At 39.2% G+C, this 20,952-nt stretch overlaps 1 protein-coding gene across 1 annotated transcript in view; it reads left to right on the top strand.

The window, feature by feature from the left end:
* Nucleotides 1-20,952, top strand: part of SFMBT2 (Scm-like with four mbt domains 2) — a 293,191-nt gene that overhangs the window by 221,263 nt on the left and 50,976 nt on the right. The window contains exons 11-14 of the mRNA XM_006862794.1: nt 10,265-10,378; nt 12,382-12,424; nt 14,699-14,769; nt 18,187-18,326. Of these exons, the coding sequence (XP_006862856.1) occupies nt 10,265-10,378; nt 12,382-12,424; nt 14,699-14,769; nt 18,187-18,326 (368 nt within the window). The remainder of the gene's footprint in view (nt 1-10,264; nt 10,379-12,381; nt 12,425-14,698; nt 14,770-18,186; nt 18,327-20,952) is intronic.

Here is a 20,952-nt window from a genome sequence, read left to right as displayed (position 1 = left end):
ACTTGTTTGCAGTATGAGAGCTGAACCAAGGAGGTAGGGGTCACTTTGCTTAAAAGCAGCTGGGATGTGCTTGGCAACTCCGCTATTTTGCCACTGTACACATATCCACAAGTGACGGGTGATTTTGTGGTTATAGTAAGGGGGTAAAGTCTTAAATATGAAGTTCGTGACTAATGAAGATCCACAATAGTTTGTGGATAATAGACTATATAAGATTTTAGATTGGGTCATACAAGTATTTGAAAACATATTTTTTTTTCAGTTAAGCAATAATGCAAGACAGGCCTGATTAGCTATGTTCATATATTTGGGCAATCTATCAATCAATAAATCAACATAACTACTTTACCCCACCCCATTGGGTTCAGTGGAGTTTAGCTCACAGCGACGCTTTAGAACAGAGTAGAACTGCTCTGTAGGGTTTCCGAGGTTTTAGATCCTACTAATTGGCTATGAAGACTAAATAAAAAACAAAGCAGACAGCTTTATTTTTCTCCCACAGAGCAACTGGTGGGTCTGAACAGCTGACATTTGGGTTAGCAGCCCAATGCTTAACCAACTGTGCCACAGGGCTACTTACAACTTACTCATCCTCCTTACATGGTACATATCAGCCTTTTTAATTACTGGTAATTACATCTTCTATCAGAGTACTGGTGTGGCGCTGTGGGTTAATGCGCCAGACTGCAAAGCCATTTGAACTGCAAGGTTGGCGGTTCAAGCTCACCAGCTGCTCCTCAGAAACCCTATGCAGGGTCACTATAGGAGTCCTTCAAACTGCCCTCCAACTCTACCATAATGCTGGGCTGTGTTGGCTAGATTTCCAAATCTACTCCTACTTAGATGAGTTCCCTTGGTTTCACCTTTGCTCTGCTTTCCTTACTTTAAAAAATTGGTCAGAATACTTGCAAGTTCATTTCTTCATCATGGTGCCATTTTCTCTGTGACTTCAAATAGTAATTCTGTGCTGGCAAGCTCAGATACCTAACACTCACAGGGTGCAGATTTATAACTCCCATTTTCATCTACCTACAAAGCAAGAGTCCTGGTGTGGCTCTGTGGGTTAATGCACCAGACTGTAAAGCTGTGTGAACTGCAAAGTCGGTGGTTCAAGCTCACCAGCTGCTCCTCAGAAACCCTATATAGGGTCGCTATGGGTCAGAACCAATTCAACAGCACTTAACAACAACAAAGCAAAATACATGTAGATGTCAGCTGTACCTTAAACTCAATACATCTAAAAGCAGATTTTACTATTATAAGCCCTATCGTGTCTGACTTCCTGAAACCCTCATTTTACCCAAAATAAAATCCATAAAGTCATCCAAATGAGAAACTCTGAACTAATTCTTGTCTGTTTACCTTCCACTACTACGTATAACCAGCCAGTCACTTGTTTTCTATTCATTGCCAACCTGTAATTCAGGTCTTTATCCCTTCCTCTATTTCTGTAGTCTCCTGGCTTCTTTCTCTACCATGTCGTGGAACTAAGTGTTAGCTATTTGTAAACTACAGGTGCAGACCAGTCAATGCCTTCCTCTTAATAGTCACTGAGTTGGTATTTTTTTATTGAATAAATATTAAATTTCCTAATATGGCACTCAACAACCTCATGTCCCCTAAATGCACACATACTCATACAGTACTTCCTAGATATGTGATCTTGGGAACCTTATACTATGAGGTAAAAAAGAAAATTCGATTTGAACAATTCCATTTAATGTGTATAACAGTAGAAGTGATTACTTCATAGGACCATGAGGGTTGAGCGAGTGAAATAATATCTTTAAAATGCTTAGAGCTGTGGTTAGCACAGAGTAATAAATACTCAGTCAATGTAGGTGGTGATGGTGGTGATTATGTGCCATGGAGCCGGCTCCGCTCATAGCAACCCTGCACAGGGTTTCTGAGGCTGTAAATCTTTACGGGAGCAGAAAGCCTCATCGTTCTCCCATGGAACCACTGGGTAGCTTCAAACTGCTGACCTTGAGGTTAGCAGCCTGACTCATAACCACTAATTAATTAATGTAAGTAGCTCTTGGTCTTTTTCTTAGGCAGTAGCTTACCTTTTCAGCTTCATGAAACCTATCCTCCATCTTTGCATATCATAGACACAATGTTAGTATAAGACTTTTTGTTGTGCATTGATCACTAAATGCTTACTAATTGGCTATGAAGACTAAATAAAATGTGTGAATGAAAAACTGATTTAAGATTCACCAACCCCTTAGGAACTGCTGTTTTGCCAACTAAATTTTGAGACAATGTTATATAACATTATACTTGTAAACTAGAGTTAAAAAATTCTTTGATCAGTTTTCCATATTCTTTAAGTTCGATTCCATGAAACCACCATCCATATCATAACATATCATAGTCAATTGGGGTCCTATTAAAATGCAAATTTCCGAGGCCCAGCACAGATGTAATCTGAACCCCAAGAAGCAGAGTTACAAATGTGCATTTTTAATGTTCCCCTCCCCAGATGACTCCTGCATACACCTTTGAGATTGTAAACCACTCTTGCTGATCAAATGGGCAGGGCCTGGTGTGTGTGGTTCAGAGAAAAATGTTTGAGATGCCCTCTTAAGTCTAGGAAATCAGGTGAAGAAAACTCTCCCGTAAGCCTTTCCATAGTTGGTAGAAAAGTCTGTTGCGGTTTTTTCTTGTTTTGTTTTTTTTTTCATTGTTCAGAGACTTGCAAAAATGAAACAAGGAAAAATGCAAATGTGAAAAGATTATATTCAAGCCAGTGTGGGTGGTTTTAAAATCTTTCAAAAGAAGTATGGCCTGTATGAAACATTTGTGAGGGTAGCAGCTTCAGCAAATCACATGCCCCAGCACTCTTTCATAGGCAGCTTAACACAATCCAAGAGCTGGAGCTGACTTATTGGAACCGGCTTTTATTGTTACTAAATTGGTTTTGGAAGTTGGTGTCCTCTGGCACAGGGTTCTTGGTGGCTAGCTTGTATTAAGCAAAATGGGAATTTGGGGACAGCTATTGACAGGAGTCCTGGTGGCACAATGGCTTAAACATTGGCCTGGTAACTGCAAGGTCGGTGGTTTAAACCCACGAGCCACTCCACAGAAGAATGAGTCTGTCTGCTCCTATACGACTTACAGTCTTAGAAACCCTGTGGAACTGTTCATTTCTAGCCTATGGGTCTCTGTGAGTCAGAATCTACTCAACAGCAGTTTTGGTGTTGACAAGAGGCCAGGGAATAACCTGGCCAGCAGGCTTCACAGCAGGAATCAAAGCAAAATTTGGGTTATCAAGTTGTCACCCTGGTGAACGTGACTTCTGACTGACCACATTCTGGGTTCCCAGCAAGAAGGAAGATCATTTGAGCCAACCATCCTCTGCCTGCAGAGGGAGGGGGAGCGAGGGCAGCTCCTTCTGCTTCTGGAGTAGCAGGCAGTGACTATTCCATCAGGGAGATTCTGCAGAAGGGCAATGGGACCTAATAGGAAGGAAACACATACTGGATAGCATCACAAGAAAACATCCCACCTCAAATGCTTTCTAAGACCTGGGGCCAGATTGCCTGGGTTTGAGTCCTTAAGCTGTCACTTATAAAACAATTTGATCTTGTCCTATTTTTAAATTTACCCAGTAAAATGGGGACAGTAATAATCTCTATCTAGGATTGTCGGCAGAATTGAACACATTTGGAGCAGTGTCTGGTCTGTAGTAAGTGCTGAAAGTGTCTGCTATCCTTGAAAATATGAGAGGCCTTCAAAAAATTAGGGAGAGATGTCCAATGTCTTATAATTTCATTTGTGTATGAACTTTTTGAATCCCCGTTGTATTTCTTTCTACACATGCACACACACATACACATGCACACCCACACTACCACATATGTATTCTACTATTTCATTTTTTTTTCAGACTGCCTATTTCCTCTGTGGTCTTGATTTTGCCAGTCACAATTTTACCCATCTTTATTCCTTCAGAATTGAGCTCCTGAACTGACAAAGGGATGCTCTGAAAGCTTGCCTTGTTTACTTTAAGATCCAGCAACCCTACTCCTACGTTTATAACCTGGAGATACAAGAACAGTGATAGAAATAGACAGATACACACCTGTGTTCATCGCAGCAACTGCTCACATTATCAAAGATACGGAAAGCCATAAATGTCCATAAATGGATGAAAAGATAAACAAACTGTAGTACATGCATACAATAGAATACTATGTAGTTATCAAAACATAACATGGATGAATCTGGAGGACATGCTGAGTGAAATAAGTCAGCCACAAAAGGGCAAATATAGTATGGCCTCACTTTTTTAAAAAGTTAAGATTAGGTTTGCACATTGAAAGTAATGTTCTCTGATGGTTATCAGGGATGGAAGAGGGAGTCACTTGCTAGATATGTGTTGTGGTTGTTAATTGAGTTGGTTCTGACTCAGTGAACCTGTATGGGGTTTCCAAGGAGCAGTGAGACACTGACCTTGGGGTTAGCTGTCCAGTTCTTATTCTACAGTGCCAGCAGGGTTTCTGGTGCTGCATGCGGTTCTGACTCATAGCAACCCTGTATAAGGCTTCCAAGGAGCAATTGGTAAGCTTGAACCACTGAACTTGTAGTTCAAACCAATTTTGCAGTCCATTGCATTAACCCACAGCACTACATCAGGATTCCCAGATAGGAGGCATCTGCAAAATGAAAAAAACACTGGCAAACAATGGCAGGATTCCTATTTTCTGTGTTTTGCCTTTTCATCTCAGACTGAGTTTATCAAAATTTGGTGTGTCCTTTAACTTTCAAGGGGAACACTAAACTAGGTTCATTTGTTCCTTATTACCCTTTCTGCCTCTCCCAGTTTTTAACTGAGATGAAGAGGTTGTTCCAATTCTATTACTGAAATAAATGAAAAGTCATTTGCCTTGCCTTCCTCTGAGATGGCTTCTTTCCCCTCCACCCCTCTTGCTTCTATCATTCCAGTAGCACTCACTGCCCTAGTGTTTTCTCATGCTTGTTCTCCCTTCCACAGTTTGTGGGAACTGAAATAATTATTTAATCTTTGGAGGTTGACAGGGTTGTGTCCTTAGTGTAAGGTACTTAAGGACACTCACAAACTGTCACCTGCCATATTCATCACAGTGTTCTGAACAGAACAAGGCCAGAAATGGTACTGTACTGCAGTGTGTACATCTTGTTGAATGTAGTCTTTGCAATTAGATGAGCAAGTGGTCCTGATGTGGAAGTGAATGGGGCCCACTGATCTGAGAACCAAGTCTTCCAGAGAAGTCAAACTGCAGACCTATTTTAAGGTTCCAGAGTGAATTTTGCAAATGTGTATACTTTTAAATTTACTTTGTGAATACAGAAATTATTTCTTCTCTTTTCAGTGACATGATTTACTTTAGTTTTATTTTTCGTTGTTGTTGTTTTTGTTGATCTTTTAAGGTAACTTGTGCTTTGTTAATCTAACCACCATGGCAATACAGTATTTATATGAGAGACTGTTTCTTTAATGAGTATCTTTCACTGTGCTGTTGTTAACTGTGGTGGCAGTAAAACAGGTAATTCATCTATAAGAGTCAAACAAAACAAAATAAACAAAAACATAAAAGTATATTTAGTTAGATTCTCTCACTTCTGCTTCCCACTCTCAGACCAGAACTACTCAATTCTTGTCTCCACAGACACCCACTAGTAGTTTGTATTTGCATTTTCTGGAAGATTTGTTTTATGCACATATGAATATATTTTATTTTTCCTTTTTATGAAGAATGGTAGTACACTATATATGCACAGTGTTCTGCATACTTTCTTTTTATTTTCACTCAACAATGCATCTTGGAGATCTTTACATATAAGTATATAAAGAGGTTCTTATACAATTTGTTGTTGTTATGTGCTGTCAAATTTGGTTCCGACTAGTAGCAACCCTGCATAGGGTTTCTGAGGTTGTAAATCTTTGTGGGAGTGACTGGTGGATTCAAACTGCAGACCTTGTCGCTGGAAGTCCAGTGTTTATCCTACAGTCCCACGATGCTCCTACAATAGTTGCAGATTATTCCATCATATTGTTGTTGTTGTTATTCTGTGCCACGAGTTGGTTCTGACCCATAGCGACCCTGTACAGGGTTTCTGAGGCTGTAAATCTTTACAGGAGCAGAAATCCTCATCTTTCTCTTGCAAAGCGGCTGGTAGTTTCGAACTGCTGACCTTAAGGTTCGCAGCCCGGTTCATAACCACTGTCTATCATATGGTGGATGCACCATAATTTATTTGTGCATGCTCCTTTAGATGCAGATTTGGGTTTCATGGGTTTCATTTTGCAGATGATAAGAATGAGTAAGTGCACCCCATATTAATATTATGCTGCTTGGTTTTGTTGTTGTTAAGTGCCATTGAGTCGGCTCCAACCCATAGCAACCCTGTATAGGATTTCCGAGGAGCAGCTGGTGATCTTGAACCACCGACCTTGCAGTTCAAATGGCTTTGCAGTCTGGCACATTAACCCACAGCGCCACACCAGGACTACTTATACTGCTTAGGATCTGAGAATTAGAATGGTTTTGTCTTGTTCACAGGAGATTTCTCTATAAAATGATAAAGACTGTCTCAATAGCCCTCCACAATAGCCCTGCAACATCCAACTTTTAATTATACGGTTAGCAGCCCTAGAATAACCAAGGAGTTTGTATTCCATTTTTAATGGATTATTTCAGAGACCCAGCTATTGGATCTTTAACCTTGGAAAATAATTAGTTATGTTTTCAAAGATTTTTCTCTGATCCAAAAAAAGATAAAATGGATTATTCTTATCTAGATTTTTCAAGGAGACCTGGCAGGTACTTGGAAGCATATGGAAAGGTTGGCAGTTCAAACCCACCAGCTGTTTCTTGGGAGAAAGATGTGGCATTCTGCTTCCATAAGGATGATAGCATTGTAAACTTTATAGGGGAGTTCTCTGTAAGTTGGAATTGATTTAACAACACACAACAGTACACTAGATTCATAAGGCTGATAACGGGAAATAAAGAATTGGTACTCAGTATTGAGAATAGAGTTAGAGAAGAATGTGGTGTTGTTGTTAGGTGTCATCGAGTTAGTGTAGAATACTTCTTGTTGTTGCTAAGTGCTATCGGGTCTGTTCTCATTCATAGCAACCCTGTATAGAGTTTCCGAGGAGTGACTAGTGGATTTGAACCACCAACTTTGTGGTTAGAAATCCAGTACTTATCCTATAGCGCCACATCAGGACTCCCTAGCAACCTTGTATATGGTTTCTGAGGCTGTAAATTTTTACAGGAGCAAAAAAATCTCATCAGTCTCTCATAGAGTGGCTGGTGGGTTTCAACTGCCAACCTTATGATTAGCAGCCCAGTGCTTGTCGTATAGTGCCACCAACACTCCTAAAGTCATATAAGGAGGATTCAAAAGGTTTGTGGGAAAATTAAAATAAAAGATAATGGAAATTTTCCATGAACTTTTGAAATACCCTCAATCTTAAATAAGTTACCAAGTTCACTGTGTATTTACCACTTTTGAGGACATTGGAATTGTTATTTGTACATAAACATAAATCTGGAAATACAAATGTGTCTGTAGTTGAATTTAACCTGTTAGTAAAATCATCATGTAGCTAGGAAAGAATCCGTATTTTTGTGAGTCTCCAGGCAAGAAAATGACCTGTACAAAGGAGAGAGACAACAGCTTAAATGATCCCCTTCCTCGGGTTCTCTAGAAAATCATGTGCCCTCCAAGACAGGAAGAATTATTTCAACTTGTAAAGCTGTTTAGAGAGTTTATTTACCTTCTGTTTATTTTGCATATATTTTTTCTTGCTTATTTGATGGATCTTTGGCAATTAGGAAACATTAGTTGAGTTCTATAGTACTAAACAAATGATTTCTAATCATTACACTTGGTTGGGTAGTCTTCTATAAACCTGTTTATATTTCTTTAGCTTCTATATCCTTCAAATTCTATGAGAATAAAGCATAAAGAAGGAGTCTTGGTGTGGCGCTGTGTGCTCATGCATCATACTGCAAAGTCAGTTTGAACTGCAAGGTCTGTGGTTCAAGATCACCAGCTGCACCTTGGAAACTATATAGGGCACTATGGGTTGGAATATTGATGGCACTGAACAACAACAACAAAGCATAAAGAAAATAAAGATTTTTGTTAATCATAATTATTGCTTTCTTTAAGAGCCAATCAAATTTCCAAGAATGCAAAGTTGATGATAATATATGTGTATAGGAATCTGGTGTCAAAATGTTCAGAGTAATATATATATATATAGTGGTGGTTATGTGTCATGGTAGCATAGTGGTTACGAATCGGGCTGCGAACCTTAAGGTCAGCGGTTCGAAACTACCAGCCGCTCCGCGGGAGAAAGATGAGGCTTTCTATTCCTGTAAAGATTTACACCCTCGGAAACCCTGTACAGGGTCGCTATGGGTCGGAACCGACTCGATGGCACTTAACAACAACAACCACATGTGTCATGGAGTTGGTTCCGATTCATAACCACCATGCTACCAGAGCAGCTATATATATGTTTTGCACCGAATTAGAAATCTGCATTTACCAAATACCTTGCTCTGTTTTCACAATATCTCCTCTGTGGTAAGATATAGGGACAGTGTGCCAATGGAACAAACTTCAGGGATAGGGCAATTAGGTACTTGACTGGTGTTATGCAGCTTCATGTAGTTATGGTTTTGGGGGAAAATAATTCACAGTTCATCAGATGTTGTGTAGTAATCTGTACATGCAATGATTGGTGCCCTATTATGTTATTTAAATCTTGATTTCCAATGGTGAAACCAAAGAACAATAAAATTAAGTGGTCAGAGTCCCTGAGCCTTGGTTGGCTCAAGAGTGTCTTTCCTCCATATTGACTCTTCTATTTATTCTCTCAGTAATTAGAGCTTGTTCAATCTTTTGTTAAGATTTCATCTTTTTCTGGTTTCCTCAATGGTGACACTGATTTATATCAAGTCATTACTGTGATTATGAAATAGGATGTGAAAGATAGATTCCCACTAAAAAGACACAAAGGTCTTTAGTGTGACATGGGAAAAGTCTGTAGATCACAAACTGAGTTCAAAATAAGTAACTTCAAACAGATAAGATACCTGTTCATTACTCGGGATTGGTGTTAGAGAGGATTGCTAGTTCATTTTGCTATGGTGTTTAATTAACTTCAGTTGAGTGTTGACCTCTGCTTGATGTTGGGTATAATACATCATAGTGGGGGTCAGCATGTACTCTGTGGTCCCCATCTCAAGCTCTGCCACTTTCCCTTAGTTTGAAATCTGTTCTTACGAAAAGAAGAGAGTTGTATTCTCTTCTAGTGTACCTGACTCAGATGCCAATTTTTTATAGATTGCTCTCTCCTTCCTTTTTCAGTTGGAATTATATCTTTATTTTCCAAATCTTCAGTTCATTTTTACCCCATGGAAATGTTGCTGTTTTATATTTCTAGCCATCATAAAACAGACAGGTGTTGTCATTGCTGTTAAGTGCCATGGAGTCGGTTCCAACTCACAGTGAACCTGTGTAGAGTTTGCTAGGCTTTGTAAATCTTTGTAGGAGTAGAAGGTCTCCTCTTTCTCCTGCAAAGTGACTGATAGGCTCAAAGTGCTGACCTTGTGGTTCACAGTCCAGCGCTTATTCTGTGGAAACATTACACTCCCAGATACACAGATGTTGTTGCTATTGTTAAGTTCCATCAAGTTGGTTCCAACTCATAGTGACCCTATGCAGGGTTTTTGAGGAGTAGCTGGTATGCTCAAACTGCCAGCCTGTGGTTAGCAGTCCAGTGCTTATCCTCCAGTGCCACACTAGGATTCCAGATCGACAGACACTTACAAGTCCAAACCCATTGCCACTGAGTTGATCTCTATTCGTGGTGACCCCATGTGTGTCAGAGAAATTTGTTTCATAGGATTTTCAATGATTGTGGTCTTAGAAAATGTACATCACTAGGCCCTTCTTCCATGGAGCCTGCTGGGTGGATTTGAACTGCCAACCTTTTGGTTAGTAGCTAACTACAAACCATTTACAACACTCAGGGAACATGCCATAAGACTGTTGTTGTTAAGTGCCATCGACTCAGTTTATAGACTCCCTTAAAATGTGCATAACATCTTCTATGCTCCATACTACTTTTGTCTTTTTTTTTTTTTTTGTTTGCTTTTAACATTCAGAGAGACAGGTACCTTACCATTCTTTATTATTATCTATTCTGTTTCTTTTTTGGTGTACCTATTTGTCTTAACTTTTCCCAATGCAGGTTTGCAGACTCCTGTTCCAGAGTTCATTGTTGATGTTGAATCTATGGATATCTTCCCTGTTGGCTGGTGTGAAGCAAATTCTTATCCCTTGACTACACCACACAAAACAGTTTGTAAGTACTGCCTAGTTGGGCGGAGTGGGGATTACAGCTTAGATCTTGCTGGATAAGAAGTCAGTTTTGTAAAGAAAGAATAGCCAAGTTTTATGTTTGTTTTATTTAAAAAGATAATGGAATTTTTACACAAACTTTTTGATGCCCCCCTTATTATACAAGCTTTACTTTTTTTCTGGTTTCGTACAATAAGGGAGCCCTGGTGTGACGACGCTAGGGGTTAATGCACCAGACTGCAAAACCGTTTGAACTGCAAGGTCAGCTGTCTAAGCTACCAGTTGCAACTCAGAAAACCTATATAGGGTCGCTGTGGGTCGGAATCGACTCAACAGCACTTAACAACAACAACAATATGGTGCTGTAAAAAAACAAAAAGGGAATTGTAAATTCCCTTAACAGTACTAAAATGGAAGTTATCCATCTTACAGTTGATTTCACATTCTCTTGTGTATTTACATTTTGAAGGGTACTTTGGAGTCTTCCTTTAAGAGTCCTATAGGCGGTTGTCTATAGGAAACGAAGTAAATTATAGAGACATATTTTAAGATACTATCATACCACACTGCTCATTGAGTCTGATCCCATTAGAGTAACATCTTCCCCTAGCTTGAAAATATTTATAAAATTTTGACCTTAGAATAATTCTTAGTGGCTTTAAAAAAAAAAAAAAAAAAGGTTTTCATTTAAAGTAATACAAAATCTTACTTTGCTCAGCCAGCACAGCCACCCATGAGGTCCTCTGTGAATTCTGCCACACATTAGGGGTCAAGCCCCTGTGTCTTTGCCCCTCAGACACAGTTTAGTGTCCTGTGTCCTCTCCCTTTTTCACATGATCTTATGTATCTTAAGGTGAACTTAGTATTTCCTCATTGATACTGATTTTGCATCTATCTGGGTCTGTTGTGTTTCACTCCTAACAGGTTATCATGCAGTTCAGGCATCCCTGTCTCAATAACAAAGACTGCTTTAGATGGGTCTTGCTACACTTGCTTTTAGCTTTAGAGATCAAAATGTTTATAACTTCTTTGTAGAGATCATTGGAACAGAATACTGAAGTCAAGAGCAAATGACATTTTTATTCACTGCTTATCTTACTTTTTCTTGTTTTCATTTTGTGTGCAAACATTTTGCTTAAAGTGGCTTGTTGTTGTTATCAAGTGGGTTCCAACTCATAGTGACCCTGTATAGGGTTTCTAAGGTTTTTAAAATCTTTATAGGAGCAGAAAGCCTCATCTTTCTCCCTAGGAGCAGCTGGTGGGCTCGAAATGCTGACTTTATGGTTCGCAGTCCTGTGCTTATCTTGGGGCGCTTACTACTCATCAAATTCCCTAGCTGCTTCAGAAATTTTGATGGAATTCATTTATGCTTATGTTGGAAGGTGGAAGATTATCTTTGCCCAAATTAACAGATGCCAAAATCTCTGTTCTATTTTTGTGACGATGATCCTAATCTTATAAGTAAAATTTTCTTATAAAAATTATCATTTGCTGGTTTATATCAGTATTGGACAGATATACATTGTCAGACATCAGTCCTCCTTTGCATAAGAAAATGCTTTTATTTTTAAAAAACCTGCCTCTAATATTACTTTTGGAATATCATGGTAATACTATTTGACTTAAATATCTGAGGAAAAGATCATGCTGGATAATTGTATTTACTACAGTCTATCTTACTATGTGTGTTTATGCAAAGTACAATATTTGTGTCTTTTTCCTTTTTATTAAAAGCACACTTTAAAATGAAGTAGGCAGTATAATAACAGATTAAATGTTCTAAGTTCTATTTAGAATCATTTCTGACGAAGTAATATCTATTTCATGTTAGCATTTCTAGACTTGGAGAAATTAATATAAAATTTTTGCATGAGCGAAATCACTTCTCAGTACTTAAATTACTTTAAAACAAACACATATATATAGTTTTGCACATTTTCATAAGTGCATTTGTCCAACTAGCTAACAAAGCTGTTTTTCTTTCTCCCCTCATTGTCTGTTTCACAGCACAAAAGAAGAGAAAGATCGCGGTCGTGCAACCAGAAAAACAGTAAGTTGTTTTGTTTTCCTTTCCTTCACAAAAACTGCATAAACACTATTGAATGTCTTCACAGAGGATGGCCTGTGAACATTTTTAGAGACCTAGTTAATGAATAGCACACTCGTAAAGATGACTGTAAAATATAGCTGTTATTTATTAAGTGCAAGGCTTCCAAGGAACTTACGCTCCAGCTAGTAATTTGTCACCCTTTTTCCCCTCCTCGGTACAAATCTGATGTCTATCCCAAACTGATACATTGAAAGTAGTGGCTGTGCATGTGATTCTGATGCACTTGGAATCACACACAGGACAGTGTGATATGTCACCCTTTTTTTGCATGCTACATTTTACCATCCCCTGTGGCCAGACCTGGGAGGGAGAACTGAGTCCCAACTCTACTGCTTTGCAGCTGGAGGAACGTTAGCAAGTTGCTTAAATACTGTTTATCACTGTACTCTCACCAGTAAAATACCTGTTTCACAGTTTTTATGAAGATTAGCTTCTTTACAACAAAATCGCCCCTAAATTGTTAAATGATTATAAGCTACCTTGCATTTAGATTATAATTTTATGAGAAAGAGTGTGCTAGGATAGAATGTCCACATTCAGGCAATATGTTTTGGAAAAGTTGTAGCAATTTGTAATATTTTCATATATTGAAAACACTTAAAATACATTGAAACCGACATCCCATGCTAAGTGGTTCTATTTTCTTAAGTGTCTAATAATATGTGAGTCGACAAGGAATTAAAAGCAGTACTTTTCTTTCTACCAAATTTTAGATTTAAATAAAATGTCATTGAATAGTTACTGCATTTTATTTTAATGAGAACAGACGTTTTGTGGGTATTTTTTTGTACATACATATTTCTAAACAATACATCAGATTAATAACTTGATTCTCTTTATATCTGGATAATATGAAGCAAAATATTAGATGATAGATCCATCATTGAATCCAAATTTGAAAATTTAACTCCTAGTGACATATGCAGTTTACAGATGAGTGGTGGTTCTAAGATTATATGTGCATCAGTCAACTGATAGACTTATTAAAACACAAATTCCTGGGCCCATTCTTACAACTTCTGGTTCAGTAGAACTGGGGTGTGGCCTGAGAATTCACATTTCTAACAAGTTCCTAGGAGATGCTGATACTATTTGTTTGGAGACCACACTTTGCAGACCACTGACACAGATGACCCCACTAGAGTATCTTGTCATGGTTTACTATGAGTTTACTTGATTTCCAACTCCATTATCTTTTATGCAGCCAACTTGAATACTTCGGTGGAGCCCATCTCTTCTCTTTTTCTTCCAAGTCTACATTAAAACATAATATGTTTTATTATTGAGCTTTGATGGAGTACTTTTTCCTAGAAATAAGACTAGTTACTTTTTAAGAATCAACAGTTTGTAGGCCTTCTTTTAAGACATTCTTTATAGTGTGGCCATAATGCACACAAAGCGCCAAAAATTTAAATAAAACCAAAACAAACCAATTGCTGTCGGTTCCGTTCTGACTCATGGCAACCCCACGTGTATCAGAGTGGGACTGTGCTCCTTAGAGTTTTCAGTGGCTGTGATCTTTTGAAAGGAGATAGCCAGGGCTTTTAAATGACCAACCTTTCAATTAGTAACTAGTGACTGAACTCTTAAGCGTTTGTGCCACCCAGAGATTACACAGAATGGGAATACTAGGTATAAAGTTCAGTAGAAAGTGGTTTTCAGTCAGACACCGAAGACGAGAGGGTTGTCTTTTAGGAACACACGTTCATCTTTCTTCATTTCTAATTAAAGACGTTATTATAATTCTATAGCAAGATACAGACTCAGTAATGACTTAGAAAAACCTCCCCCATCTGATTGAGGCCAGATGTTCCCATAAATTCCTTAAGGTCATCAAAACAATTATAGAACACGTTTTCTGAAATGATCTTTTTGATTTCTTCTTATTGGTATTGCTCCTAGATGCACAGTTTCTATTAGTATGGTCTTGGATTTTTCTAGTTGTTGTTAAGTACCATTGCGTCGGTTCTGATTCATAGTTTCTGAGACTGTAAATATTTTGGGGGAGCAGAACGCTTTATTTTTTCTCCTGAGGAGCAGCTGGTGGACTCCAGCCGCTGACCTTGTGGTTTGCAGTCCCATGCTTATCCTACAGAGCCATGTGCTCCTGGATTTCTCTAGGGACCGCTTTAAGCTCTGAAAAGATTTTGAAATTTTAAGAGTTTGCTACAAAATCTGTGACCCATGACCAAGTTTTATTGTATTTATCAACAGATTGCCGTCCACAGTGCCTGTTGAGAAAATACCTCAAGACCTTTGTTCATTCCCTCACCCGGACACTACAGGTAAGTTAGTTCATTTAGTTCTGTCTTTCTCAGCTCATTGTTGTGATTGTTGTTGTTGTGTGCCATCTGTCATTTCTGACTTACAGTGACATGCATGTGTTTTTTTGGTGAATAGTATCTACTGTTTAGCCCAACTCAAACCTGCTTGGAATTCCAGAATTGAAACTTAAGAATCATTGGAGGAATCTTATTAGTTGAAGTTATCTTTGTAGAGAGAACAACTTTATGAGGAGACTTGTTGTTGTTAGGTACTGTTGAGTCAGTTCTGACTCACAGCAACCGTATGCGCAACAGAACAAAACACTGCCTAGTCCTGTGCCATCTTCACAATTGCTGTTAAGCTTGCGCCCACTGCTATTGCCACTGTGCCAGTCCTTCTCATTGGGGGCTTCTCTATTTTTTGCTGACCTTCCTCTTTACCTAGCATGATGTCCTTCTCCAGGCACTGGTCCCTTCTGACAATGTGTCCAAAGTATGAGAGACGAATTCTGGCCATTCTGACTTCCCAGGAACATACTGGCTGTACTTCTTCCATCACAGATTTGTTCTTCTGGCACTCCATGGAACTTTTAATATTCTTCTCCAACACCATAACTCAAATGCATCAATTCTTCTGCATAGGCTTATTAATATGTAGAAAAAATGCAGACCAATTTTTTTTTTTTACCTAAAGGCTTATTCCAGGTAATCCTACCAAACAGTATTCATGTAAAAAAACAGCTGGGGACTTTTTTTTTTTTTTGCCTGTGTATAGAATTCAAACTTCAGAATGGTTTAAAAAGAACCTTGTCAGCTATTCTTTTAGGGTCTATAACTGAAGCATTTACTGATGAAGATCAAAGACTACAGGCTTCAGTATGGATTACAAAACAGAAATCCAACATGCACCTCATGGTAAATGGAGAAAAAGTTAAAGTTGTCAAGGATTTCATTTTACTTGAATCCAAAATAAACACTAATGTAAGCAGCAGTCAAGAAATCAGTATCAGACCAATCTGCTGCAAAAAGACCTCTTGTGGCTCTGTAGTGTAAGCACTGGACTGTGGACCACAGGGTCAGTGGTTCAAACCTACCAGCTGCTCCTTGGAAACCCTATACAGGGTTACTATGAGTTGGAATTGACTCGACAGCACTTAGCAACAAGAAAGTATTAAAAAGCAAAGCGGTCACTCTCAGGATTAAGGTTGGTTCTGTCCCAAGCCATAGTTTTTTCACACACATCATATGCATATGAAAGGTGGACAATGAATAAGGAAGACTAGAGAAGAACCTATGGATTGAATTAGGTGTTGAGGAAGAGTATTGAATATACCATGGACTGCAAGAAGAACAAACAAATCTGTCTTGGAAAAATACAGCCAGAATTCTATTTAGGAGGGAAGATGGTGGGATTTGATGTCACATGATTTGGACATGTTATCAGGAGGGACTACTCCCCGAAGAAAGATATTATGGTTGGTAAAGCAGAGGGTCCTGGTACTGTGCTGTGGGATAAGCACCAGATCGCTAACCACAAGGTCATTGGTTCAAACCTTTCACCCATTCCTTGGAACCTTTGTGCAGGGCTGCTATGAATTGGAACTGACTCAACGTCACTTAACAACAGCAAAGGAAAGGTTAGCGGAAAAGAGGAAAGACTCTCAATGAGATGAAATATCACAGTGGCTGCAACCCTGGGTGTAAACAGAACCACGGTTGTGAGGATGACTCAGGACTCTGAGCAGTGTTTCCCTCTATTGTACGGAGGGTCACTTACGAGTCAGAAATGGCTTACTGGCTCCTAACAACAACGATTGTTACCTTGCTCCCTTTCTCTTATGACCAAATAAATAACATTTCTATCTCTTACCTATTGATTCTTAATTGAAATGCATATGAGAACACGTGTTCTTAGACTTAAATGACCATTCTAAATTAACAGCAGGATGTGTTTAGAAAACACCGCTTTTTGTATAGCTTAGCTTAGAGCAAGGGGATTAGATGAGTCCTTTAGTCAAATGGGATGCTCATTCACCATTTCTGGACATCAAGAAGCTTTAGAGTAAGCCCTAATTGCTTAATTATTCTACTTTTTCCTCAAGGTGTCTTGAGACACAGCAAGACCAACAACTTGCTGTGTTCACTGTCCAAGTTGAAAGAATAACCAGGAAAGCGGATGCCCATTTAGGCCATGATGAGGTGCATTTCACATCCATCAGATTGGCATAATGAAGTCTAACTGTGCTAGCGTTGGCAAGGTGGGGGGAATGGGACCTTTTGCACAATGCTGATGGGGAATAAATTGATGCCATCACTGTGGAGGACAGCTTAGTCATGTTTAGTAAAGCTGAGGTTATGTACATCCTATGGCCGAGAAGTTCCGTCCTAGCTTCTATAGCTACAGGACTATCTCATCCATATACAGAAACAGGCATTTACAGTGACATGCATTGAAGGAGCTGTTCATAATAGGAAAAAAAAGTGAAAACAACTAAATTCCCATCAGTAGGAGAGTGGGCAACTAGACTGTGGTGTATTCATACAATGGCATAATATACCAAAGTGAAGAACAGTTTAGAAACATATTTTCCAACATGGCTATAGCTCAGAAAGAGGTTGAGCAAACAAAAATGTACAGAAGCATCATTTATATAACAGTTTTTGTGTACTCAAAATAATATTTCTTATGGATGCTGCATACATGAGTATGTGGTAAAACTATATAGGCCTCAGTGGAATGACAGACACTAAGCCCAGAGTAGCGGTGGCCTCTGGGAAGGCAAGTGGGAACAGAACACACAGGAGGACTTCCCTTTGTTGCCAGTGTTTTCTTTCTCGAGCTGTAAAGTGATACCTGAGTTGTCATTGTCTTAGTCTTTGTATCTTTTTGTGTGTCTTGAATACTGCATTATAACTGTTATTGCTAAGTGCCATCGAGTTGGTTCCAACTCATAGCAGCCTTGTATAGTGTTTATGAGGAGTGGCTGGTGAGTTTGAACCGCTGAACTTGCAATTCAAATTGACTTTGCAACCCAACGCATTAACCCACAGCGACACATAATAAATAGGTATGTCTATATACTGAAAAAAAAAATCAGAATGTCTAAGTTATTATTTTGGATATTTCATCAGTGTTAGAACATAATACATGTTTTCTCATGAGAAGCAGCTCACCTGTTTTTCCTCTACATAATGCTCCATCACAATTCGAAACCAAAGAGTGCCTTTAGAATTCTAAGTACAATGGACCTCACAGTTTCAGTCATCCTTTTGAGTCCATTTCTTTCTTATCTTTTGGATTTTTCTGTCAGTCAAGATGTCTGACAGCTCCTTTAGCTAGTTTTGTCAATAAAGTAATTTAACCAAGTTTTTTGTTGGTTCCCTAATGTCTAGGAGTTATAATCTTAAAGCATCAGCTGTGTTTGTCTTCCCCTACAGGTCCTATCAACGGGAAATACTGCTGTCCTCAGCTTTTCATCAACCACAGGTGTTTCTCAGGCCCTTACCTAAACAAAGGAAGAATTGCAGAGCTACCTCAATCGGTGGGACCAGGCAAATGTGTACTGGTTCTTAAAGAGGTAAAGCATTTTTATAATCACCGTTGGTTTATTTTGATGGGTACAGTCAACGGATATTTAAGGTTTTGACAAAATTAAGGAGAAACTGACTAAGCATCTCATGTTTCATAATCCTATGCGCTTGATGCTGGTGTTACAGAGATGGAGAAAAGGGTGTCCTGCCATGGAAGATTCACAGTCTAGTAAGAGGGGTGTACATTCCTCTCCATGAGTCAGGGAAAATGTTATATACCACACAAAGTACTGTGGGAAGATGGAGGAGTGATTGTCTGTATGGAATGGAGGGGTTAAAGTTGAAGAGTCTAGCAAGATTTCTCAGAATTGACGTTTGAAAGAAGCCTAGATCACAAAACGGAAGGACCTCATCACTGAGTCCATTCCAATTCGCTGACACTGAGTCCATTCCAATTTCTCGTGACACTCTAGGACACAATAGATCGGCTCCGTTGGGTTTCAGAGACTGTAAATCTTGATGGGTGCAGACAGCCTCATCTTTCTCCCGCAGAACAGCTGGGAGGTTTGAAGCACTGACCTTGTATTTAGCAACCTGACAGGTAACCCACTCGGTCACCAGGGCTCCTTTGAAGGCAGTCTGCTGTTAAGTGCCATTGACTCCATCTGACTTATAGCAACCCTGCATAGGGTTTCCAAGGAGTGGCTGGTGGGTTTGAACCACCAACATTGTGACTAGCAGTGTTGATAAAAATAGGTGCCCTTCAATAGCCATAGGTTCACTGAAAACTTGAGAGTGATATTTTTATGTATTTTCTACTCTTCAGCAGTACTGAGTAGGAAATATATGATAATTGTTGAGATGGTTTTCAGGCACATTCATGGAGGTGATGTCATGTACTGCGTCCTTTTGTGATATTATTTTCCATTTCTCTCACTACTTTTAGGTGAGAACCTACAGATAGAGGTAAATCCTAAATATGTTGATGATGGCCTTTCTCTCACTTGCATTTTTATAGCTTAGACTCAGCCATGGCTTGGAGACGGACTAGAATTTTGGAACCATTTCTGAACTATTCTTGGAACTCTCTCTGCTTTTTCCAGTTACATCAGTGCTTTCTCTTAAGAAAGAGGACACCAAATATATCTTTTTTATTACTACACTGTGATAAATGTTTTTTAATGTCTTTGGCACAACAGTCCATTTTTTCATTGAACAAATATTTGTTAGGCATCTTCTAGGAGCCCGTCACTGTATGAAGCACTGAGTTGAAAAATAAATGTGATGTACTGGTTGCCCATTGGGGCTTCATGTCTTGTTGGGGAGACAACACCATCCAAAGCTCGATGTATAGTATGGTGTGTGCATCACTAGAGACTGGAGCAAAGTGCTCTGGGATCAGAGAGGTAAAAACACACAAACAAAAAGCCAAACATGCTGCTGTTTCCAACTGATAGTGACCCTGTATGACAAAGAACTTCCCCCATAGGGTTTCCAAAGAGGTCATCTTTACAGAAACAGATTAGGGATCAGAGGGGAGGGAGTGACAAATGTGTGGGAAATGTCATTTGATCTGGGTGAGGCAAAATGAGTAGAATTTGAACTACACAACATGGACAAGGTTGTTGTTGGTGGTTATGTGCCGTGCAATTGGTTCCAACTCATAGCCACCCTGTATAGGGTTTCTGAGCGTGTGTATCTTTACTAGAGCAGAAAGCCTCATCTTTCTCCCTCCTGGACAAGGTTATACAGGTAGAAGCTAAAGGTATTTTGTTGTTGTTAAGTACCGTGGAGTCAGTTCCGACTTATAGTGAAGTGACCCTGCACAGGGTTTCCAAGGCTGTAAATCTTTACGGGAGCAGAAAGCCTCAGCTTTGTCCTGAGGAGCAGCTGATGGGTTTGAACTGCCCACCGTGTGGTAAACAGCCCGAGGCCTAACTGACAGAGCCACCAGGTGTCTCCTGTAATTAGGAAAGAAAGTTAGGTATATGTGACTAAAGCCTAAGTGCTTAGGCTTAGCTATATAAAACTAAAAAGAGTTTTGTTGTTTTTCTAATTATTATTTCTTTAAATAAAAAAGAGAAGATATCTGGCTTGCCTTCAGTGACAAGTAGGCACAGTGAGCTGTTGTAAAAGTCTTTCTTTGGCATCCTAAAGAATTTGGACTGTATGACATGGGTATTGGGGAGCCATCGGAGTGATTTGTTTTTTTTCTCAACACCCGAACCTCTGTATGGTTTCAAATTTCATTTTACTTAAGGAGAATACAATAACTGAAGTAAAATCAGAACACTTGTTCTTTCTTTTGAGCTATTGGTGCTGTTAGAAGTTAAAGATGTAAATGTTGTTGTTGTTGTTGTTAAGTGCCATCGAGTCGGGTCCGACCCATAGCGACCCTGTACAGGGTTTCCGAGGGTGTAAATCTTTATGGGAGTAGAAAGCCTCATCTTTCTCCCGCGGAGCGGCTGGTAGTTTCGAACCGCTGACCCTAAGGTTCGCAGCCTGATTCGTAACCACTACGCTACCAGAGCTCCTTAAAGATGTAAATGAAGGGGCTTCAAAACACTCTTGGAAAAATAAAAGATAAAAGGAAAATTTCCATCAAGTTTTTTAAACTGCCTCATATTGAAAGAGGGGAAAAATCTGTTTTAGAGAGAATATTGAGGTCATTGT

The sequence above is a fragment of the Chrysochloris asiatica genome, unplaced genomic scaffold (assembly GCF_000296735.1).
Source record: "Chrysochloris asiatica unplaced genomic scaffold, ChrAsi1.0 scaffold00050, whole genome shotgun sequence".
Lineage (NCBI taxonomy): Eukaryota > Metazoa > Chordata > Mammalia > Afrosoricida > Chrysochloridae > Chrysochloris > Chrysochloris asiatica.
The sequence above is the reverse complement of the archived record's forward strand: the minus strand, read 5'-3'. Positions and strand labels throughout refer to the sequence as shown.